Here is an 8,562-nt window from a genome sequence, read left to right as displayed (position 1 = left end):
TTATGAAAACCAATGAGTGATTTGGAAATGATCAGAGGGATCTGATGAATGGTTTGTTTTACAACTTACATCACTTGGCAAGCAGTTTTATAAGAAATAGTTGTACCTCAGTATACATGGGGAATTGGTTCCAGGACTCTCCCCCCATACCAAAATCCGTGCACGGCCAAGTCCAGAAGTTTGCCCTGCAGATCCCTCCTATATAAAAATTCTGCCCTCTGACGAGGCGGGTTTTTGCATCTTGAGAACACTGCATCTTCCACCTGTATTTGTTTGCAGATAGGGAATCAGTAAATACCAAGAGCCGACTACATCTTTTGAAAAAAATCAAAATATAAGCGGACCCAAGCGCTTCAAACCCGTGTTGTTCAAGGGTCAACTGTGTTTATATTATTTAGAGAATAAAAAATATATATTTTATATTTAGATTATTGTAGTTATTACATATTTGACCATCACTCCTATGTAAATATTTCTTCCTTTCCAAACCCCTTGTTTCATCCCCTTCCTTTCCTTTTAAGCACTGGTCTCTGTGCACAGAATGCCAGGGACAGACTAACACAAACTGTCGTGAGAAACAGAAAGAAAAGCTGGCTGCTTCTCAGCACTTGTCAATGGGACAACACAGGGCCATCCTTTGCCCTTTTTGGGAAGAAGGGAGGTCCTGAGAGTAGCCTTCTATGCAAATTGAGAACTTTGAGAAGTGGGTTGGTGGAATGATGTCCCTGTCCCTCTGAAGCAGGGTCCAGTCTCAGTGCCACGGTGCCCACCATGGAAACATGGCCCCAGGCCCATGACACTAGGACATGTCTCCTGCCTGGTTCCCTGGAGGGCGAGGCTGGGCCGTGACCGCCAGCTGTAGCATTCAAGTCTGGAAGCCTGGACCAACAACAGGTTTTGTGCCTGGTTTTGTGTGAATTTGCATCAACCTTGTTGCAGACTCCTTGACACCTTCCCCTTCACACACAGATGCCTGAGCCTTGGCCAGCTGATCAAATGCTTCTTTTGATCACTGATATCTTTGTGGCTGCAGTAGCCAGCCCATGGCCATCTCCAGAGTGGTCCAGTACTACCCGACCCCTGCCAGGGAGGGGCACCATCTAACTGGACTAATGGCGCTCAGTCAGGGTCATCGCTGTGCTCCGGGGAGACCCTGCATATCCCAGAGGATCCTAAATGTTTTCTGGAGTTGGAAAGAATTCCCAGAATCCTCCTCATAAATCCTTCTTTGGATACAAGCTAGCCAGATGTCGTTTCTGCCATTTGCCACTCCAACACCATCAGCCAGATATCCAGGTGTCCTAGATGGTGAACGTTCAAGAGCCCCAGCCATGGGTCCAGGCAGCAGAGGCACGTCTATGGAGACAGGCTGGGCCTTGTCCCCTGCCAAGTCAGTGATGAGTGGGAGGACTCACTGGCCCTTGCACTGAGCAAGGCCACCTGACAGGCCAGCCTAATCACCCCCCTGTGACCAATATAAGGATATTGATCTTTAGTGGCCAGAATCTCTCCTCTATCACTTTTTATGTATTTTGTTGTTGTTGGTGGTGGTGGTGGTGTGTGTGTGTGTGTGTGTGTGTGTGTGTGTGTGTGTGTGATTTTCTGCCAAGTCCTTCATCTTGGATCCTCCACCACTTTTGCCAAGGAACACCTTCCAGCTCACAGGTAAGGGAAGAACTCTTTCCAGACAATAAGTCAGGAACCTCTGACTTGTGATGAGGAGAGGAGGGCTTGCCACATAGTGTAGAATTTAAGTCACTCCAGAATTTTCAGGACGATGGCTTTGGATCCAGCTACACTCAAGAACTAGGACCAAGAAGCAGATCTGATTGGTATTCCCTAGGGAAAACCTAGCCGTCATTTGCATGCAAACAATGCCTGGCATGTACGAGGCAGCCCTTTCAGGCTTCTCTGCCCCGTTGTTGGGCCCTGTCAAACCTGTGCTTGTATAGAAAGCAATGGGATGCTAAATCAGATAGAGTGGGATTAGAATTTGCATGAGAGAAAGGGAAAGGGAGGGGCAGGGACGAGGGAGAGAGCTGAAATCTGTCCTCCCTAGGAGAGTGGCTTCCATTGACAGGCAGGGAGAATGAGGGAAGGTCATCAGAAACACCAGATGCAAGTCTGTCACTGATGGCTACCCAATATCCTTGAGGGCATCTGGACCACCCCCATTTTGGTCCTTTCCTATATTTTGAGTACCATCTTCCCAAGGGACAAGCTATAAAAACCTGCATTCCCAAACTCCCTTGCTGCCATTGAGCAGGCATGTGACTGAGATACCAACCAATCAGACATGCACACAGACTGGCAAAGGAGACACTGGAGGAAGTAGCCAAATGGATTTAATGGCCCAGAGGTCATGTCCTGATGGGTGAATGACAGCACAGCATCTAGTTTTCTATTCTTCTCTGCTTGTCTATTTGAACTCAAATTAATTCAGAATTTGTACCCTCTGGGAAAAGAAAAACTCACTGATATGAAATGTTTGAAAACTGTGAGTTTTATTTCTTTGTTTATGCTTTTATTTATTTATTTATTTATTGAGATGGAGTCTCACTATGTCACCAAGCAGGAGTGCAGTGATGCAATCTTGGCTCAATGCGACCTCCACCTCCCGGGTTCAAGCAGTTTTCCTGCCTCAGCCTCCCAAGTAGCTGGGACTACAGGTGCGCACCACCATGCCCAGCTAATTTTTAAATATTTTTAGTAGAGACAGGGTTTCACCATGTTGGCCAGGATGGTCTCTATCTCTTGACCTTGTGATCTGCCCGCCTCGGCCTCCCAAAGTGCTGGGATTACAGGCGTGAGCCACCGCACCCGGCCCTATTTACGCATTTTTTTTTTAGCGATGGGGTTTCACCATACTGCCCACGCTGAAGTGTAGTGGCTATTCACAGGTGTGATCATCATGCACTACAGCCTTGAACTCCTTGGCTCAAGTGACCCTCTTACCTCAGCCTCCTGAGTAGCTGGACTACAGGTCTGTACCACCTGAACCTGTACCACTGGTTTACTGGAATAAACAAGTGTTTACTCTTGACCTGTGGCTGAAATTTTAGAATTAAAGTTGTAAGCTCTGTTTGTATGTTTACTTTTCTGAGTGTATAATATTTTCATACCTCCTGACAGTATCATCAAATTAGGTTGGATTATAAATCTCTTAAAGGAGTTCTATTCTCTATTCCTTTTTTTCTTTTTTTTTTTTTTTTTGAGACAGGGTCTTGCTCTGTCACCCAGGCTGAAGTGCTGTGGCATGAACATAGTTACAGCCTCGACCTCCTGGTCTCAAGCAATCCTCCAGCCTCAGCCTCCTGAGCAGCTGGAACCACAGGCACGTGCCACCATACTCATAGAGATGAGGTCTTACCATGTTGCCCAGGCTGGTTTCAAATTCCTAGGCTCAAGAGATTCTCCTGCCTCAGCCTCCCAAAGTGCTGGGATTACAGGTGTAAGCCACTGTGCCCAGGTAGGAGCTCTATTCTAATTGAGATGTATTTATCTTAGAGACAAGAGCTAGAAATATAAATTCAATATTTTAAAAATTTTCCAAAATTAAGGAAATTAAACCTCTAACACATTCAATGTGGGGAAAAAAGCATTTTTTTTTTTTTTGAGACGGAGTTTCGCTTTATCGCCCAGGCTGGAGTGCAGTGGCGCAATCTCGGCTCACTGCAAGCTCTGCCTCCTGGGTTCAAGCTATTCTCCTGCCTCAGCCTCCCAAGTAGCTGGGACTAAAGGTGCGCGCCGCCACGCCTGGCTAATTTTTGTATTTTTAGTAGAGACAGGGTTTCACCAAGTTGGCCAGGATGGTCTTGATCTCCTGACCTCGTGATCCGCCTGCCTCAGCCTCCCAAAGTGCTGGGATTACAGGCGTGAGCCACCGCGCCCGGCCAAAGATGTGTTTTATCAGAATACTTTCCTATGCTTTATGTTGACTTTACCATGTCCTTAAGTAAGAAGAGAAAGTCTTACCACTTTTATAAGAGCTAAGGTTCTTTACAATCATGTTACCTCCCATGTTTACTTTTAAAATATTTTCATTGTCACTTTAGCTAAATGGGGTAGCTAAGTATTGTTTCTCAGTAATCTATGACCCTAACTTAAGTATTCAAACCTCCTGACAGCTTTTGATATTCTACCTTTCCCAAATCAAATCCTAAATGGTATCTTTCACACCTACAACTGTCTTTGAGATTTCCCAGAGGGTCCCTGGAAAATCACTTAGGATTTGTTCTTTCACCTTGTAAAAGGAGAGGTACTAGAACTAATTCAGCTTATCAGATATGTTATTAATAAATTGCATGGGAAGCTTTTGAGGTAGGAGGCAGGATTAGACTCTGGGGGTGGAGACTTGGACAAGAACGAGATTGAAGACTAGCTAAAACAGGGCCAGCGAAGAAGCAGCTTTCCATAAGACTGGCACACCCAGAGGTTACTGCCCCTTTCTGTGGCAACCACCCAACGACCCAGAAGTTACCACTCTTTTCTAGAAATGTCTGCATAACCCACCCCTTAATTTGCATATAATTAAAAGTGGGTATAAATACGACTGTAGAACTGCCTCTAAGCTGCTACTCTGTGCACACTGCCTATGGGGTAGCCCTGCTTTGTAAGGTGCAGCACTTCCGCTGCTGCTGTGCACTGCCGCCTCTATAAAAGTTGCTGTCTCACCCCACTGGCTCACCCTTGAATTCTTTCCTAGACAAAGCCAACAACCCTCCTGGGCTAAGCCCCAATTTGGTGGGGGTGGGAGGGGGCTTGCTTGCCCTGGATCACTTTGTCAAATCAGAAGAGATGCTTTTTTTTTTTTTTTTAAGACGGAGTCTCGCTCTGTGGCCCAGGCTAGAGTACAGTGGTGCGATCTCACCTCACTGCAACCTATGCCTCCCAGGTTCAAGCAATTCTCCTGCCTCAACCTCCCGAGTAGCTGGGACTACAGGCATGCGGCACCATGCCTGGCTAATATTTGTATTTTTTGTAGAGACAGGATTTCACCATATTGGCCAGACTGGTCTTGAACACCTGACCTTGTAATCCACCCACCTCAGCTTCCCAAAGTGCTGGGATTACAGGTGTGAGCCACTGCACCTGGCCTTTTTTTTTTTTTTTTTTTGAGACGGAGTCTCACTCTGTCGCCCAGGCTGGAGCGCAGTGGTGCGATCTCGTCTCACTGCAAGCTCCACTTCCTGGGTTCAAGCGATTGTCCTGCCTCAGCCTCCTGAGTAGCTGGAATTACAGGAATGCGCCACCATGCTTGGCTAATTTTTGTATTTTTAGTAGAGACGGGGTTTCACCATGTTGATCAGGCTGGTCTCAAACTTCTGACCTTGGCCTCCCAAAATGCTAGGATTACAGGCATGAGCCACCGCGTGCTGCCCTGGGCTATTATTAATATAAAATTTTCAGAAATTGTATGCTTTATGGGAAATTTCTAGACAATCATCAATGTCTTTGCTGTCCATGATATGTTTATGATTCCTGGTGCTCCTTTGCCTAATATTAGACAAAAACAGTATAGTGCTATCAGTTATAATTTGTTAGTTTTTAAAATGTTAACTTGGTTGCAGCTTTAATTCTCTAATGTGAATCTACTATCTTCTGGGCCAGGGTTTTTAATTGAGGATTCACATCACTTAACTATGGAGTTTTATTAATATACAGGTGTCTAGGACCTAATCCAGATTTGCTGAATCTCTTTCCTCAAGTCAAATAAAAACAAACCCAGACTACGTAAGGAGACTTTATTGGAGCAGTTATTGCAAGGGGGTGTGGTAAGGAACTATTGCCAGAGGGAGGTTGCTCTGACCGTAAGATCTGCAAGTATCTTAGAGGTTGGGCAAAGTGCTTTTATTTTGTAGAGAGGAGTAAATAAGGCTAGAAAGATCCAGGTATGGGAAAGTGGAATGGGAGGGTGGCATTACAGGATAGCAGACCCAAGAATGTCTTATCCCAAAGCCAGTCTATTTTCCTCCCCCTCCGCCCCCGCTTTTGTGTGTGTGTGTGTGTGTGTGTGTGTGTGTGTGTGTGTGTGTGTGTGTCTCACTCTGTCAGCAAGGCTGGAGTGCAGTGGCATGAATATGGCTCACTGCAGCCTCAACCTCCTGGGCTCAAGTGATTCTCCTACCTCAGCCTCCTGAGTAGTTGGGTCTACAGGCATGCACTACTACATCTGGCTAATTTTTAAATTTTTTGTAGAGATGGAGTCTCACTTTGTTGCCCAGGCTGGTCTTGAATTCCTGGGCTCAAGAAAACCTCCAGGCTCGGCTTCCCAAACTAAGGGGATCACAGGTGTGAGCCACTGCACCTAGCCCAGTCTGTTTCCAGAAGTAGCAGGACTGCCTGCTGGCTCAGGTTGAGGGTGGGCCAATACTTAGGAGCCTTGGGGGAAGGAGAGAATATGAACCAAAGATTTTGATTTTGTTCCCATTTTGTCCAGTGGGGACAAAAGAGTTCAGCTAATCATTTATGAGGCAAAGAATGGGAATTTGGAGAGTCTGTCTGACTTGGTCAAGGGTAAACAAGGAACATTTGGGAGTCTTATCCAAGTCATATAGGGAAGGGTGGTCTTCACAGTAAGCTGTTTCCTGGAGGGCAGAGTGCGGGGATTTCTCAGCCTTTGCCATTTTCCAGAAACACAGGGCTCTCACAAAACTTAACACTGTCATTTGTTATATACTTGGTATATTCATGATATATTATGTCCATGTTTGTTATGTTTTATATCTTAAGATTTTTTTCCCTGAAAAGGTTCACTAATTTTTATAAATTAGATATAACATCTACTTTTCTTTGAAAATAGGGTCAATCATTATATTTATAGATATTTTGCCTAAAAATATTTTGACTGACTTCATCTTGTTTTGCATGCCCCAAAAACTGCAAATATTCTTGAGTTGCATTATCTTTGTAATGAACTCTCATCATGCCTTTCACTTTTGATAATTATAAGCAGTATGTTAACCATAGTCATTTTAAGTCTTCTGTTATCTACCAATAGTGTTCTGTTTTACTCTGATGCTTCTCTGAAAGGACTTGAAATCACTTCAATAAAGAAGGACTGTCTCAGAGCTCCGTGGAAAAGGACTATGCCAGGTACCTTTGGGTATAGACTTCTGATGGCACTACTTAAGCAACTTTGAGACCACATAATTGAACTGAGTCAGGATTTCTAAAACTCTAGTTGAGAAACAGATGGATTCATGAGACTACTAACCTAAGATTGAGCAGAACAGGAATTAATGACATAGGACTGAATGAACTGATGGGGGATGGTTGTGGGTTTTGCTTGGACTATTGTTGTTTTAATGTTCTATTTTCTGAATACATAAAGAGCTCCTTTATCTTAAGCTATCTATAACTCATAACAATTTAGTAGACTATGTTCTTTAAAATGAACATTTGTGTATTGGTCCATTCTTACACTGCTATAAAGAACTATCTGAGACTGGGTAATTTATGAAGAAAAGAGGTTTAATTGACTCATAGTTTGGCAGACTGTACAGGATGCATGGCTAGGAGGCCTCAGGAAACTTACAATCATGGCGGAAGGCCAAGAGGAAGCAAGCATGTCTTACCATGGCGGCAGGAGAGAGAGAGAGTGATGGGTGAAGTGCCACACATTCTCAAACAAACACACCTTGTGAGAACTCACTCACTATCATGAGAACAGCAAGGGGGAAATCTGCCCTCATGATCCAATCATATCCCATCAGGCCCCTCTGCTGACATGTGGGAATTACAATTTGACATGAAATTTAGGTGGGGACACAGAGCCAAACCATATCAGTTTGCAAATGGTGTATTTTTCTTACTGCCTGATGCTTCCAGAATTTGGAGTATTCTTAATTTCATTGCAATATAATTATTTGCACAGGTTCAATAAGAATCTGTCCTCCTTGTTTACGGGACAGAATTGGAAACATTGGTTATGCAACAAAGGCCTTTAAATCTTTTGTCATCTACAGATAGTTTTTTTCTTTTACTCTGGTGCCTCCCCGAATGTCATGTTTGAGAATGATGCTCATTTAATCAGCTATGACCAGATACTTTAAAGAACTAAGGTTGACTTTTTGGAGCCAATGTTTACAAAATGCTCTTGGGAAAACTGGCACTGGAGTACATGGTTTCAGCCTTACAGGTGAGTAAGAAAGGTCACTTCCTGACATTACCAGGAAGCTTAGGATATTCTGGAGACTCAAGAAAAGAGGAATTTGTCCAAATTTATAGGTACTGCATTTAAAGTATGATGGCAAGTTCTTAGCTTGGCTTCCTAGCCTCAAGAGAATTTTAAAAGCTCAGTCTGAAAGTCCTGATGAAAACTTTCAACAAAGTAAACTTAAGAAGACCTGTGTGGCAAATTACCATTCTTACTCTACCTATGTGAGTAATCAGACAAGTCTAATGAGACCAGCCTTATTTTGTGATCAAGTGTTGATCAAGAATAATAGTTTTTTGTTTGTTTCTTTGTTTGTTTTTTTGAGACAGTCTCACTCTGTTGCCCAGGCTGGAGTGCAGTGGCATGATCTTGGCTCACTGCAACCTCTAGCTCCTGGGTTCAAA

The 8,562-nt window shown here is 44.0% G+C and overlaps 1 protein-coding gene across 8 annotated transcripts in view; it reads right to left on the bottom strand.

The window, feature by feature from the left end:
• Positions 1-8,562, bottom strand: part of KANSL3 (KAT8 regulatory NSL complex subunit 3) — a 76,121-nt gene continuing 67,559 nt past the window's right edge. For all 8 annotated transcript variants that reach the window (XM_054678624.2, XM_016948985.4, XM_063789581.1 and 5 more), the window contains one exon: positions 1-263. In XM_054678624.2, coding sequence (XP_054534599.1) covers positions 108-263 — 156 coding nt within the window. In that variant the 3' untranslated portion in view covers positions 1-107. The remainder of the gene's footprint in view (positions 264-8,562) is intronic.

Source organism: Pan troglodytes, chromosome 12 (genome assembly GCF_028858775.2).
Source record: "Pan troglodytes isolate AG18354 chromosome 12, NHGRI_mPanTro3-v2.0_pri, whole genome shotgun sequence".
Classification (NCBI taxonomy): domain Eukaryota; kingdom Metazoa; phylum Chordata; class Mammalia; order Primates; family Hominidae; genus Pan; species Pan troglodytes.
This window is presented reverse-complemented; position numbering and strand designations above follow the sequence as displayed.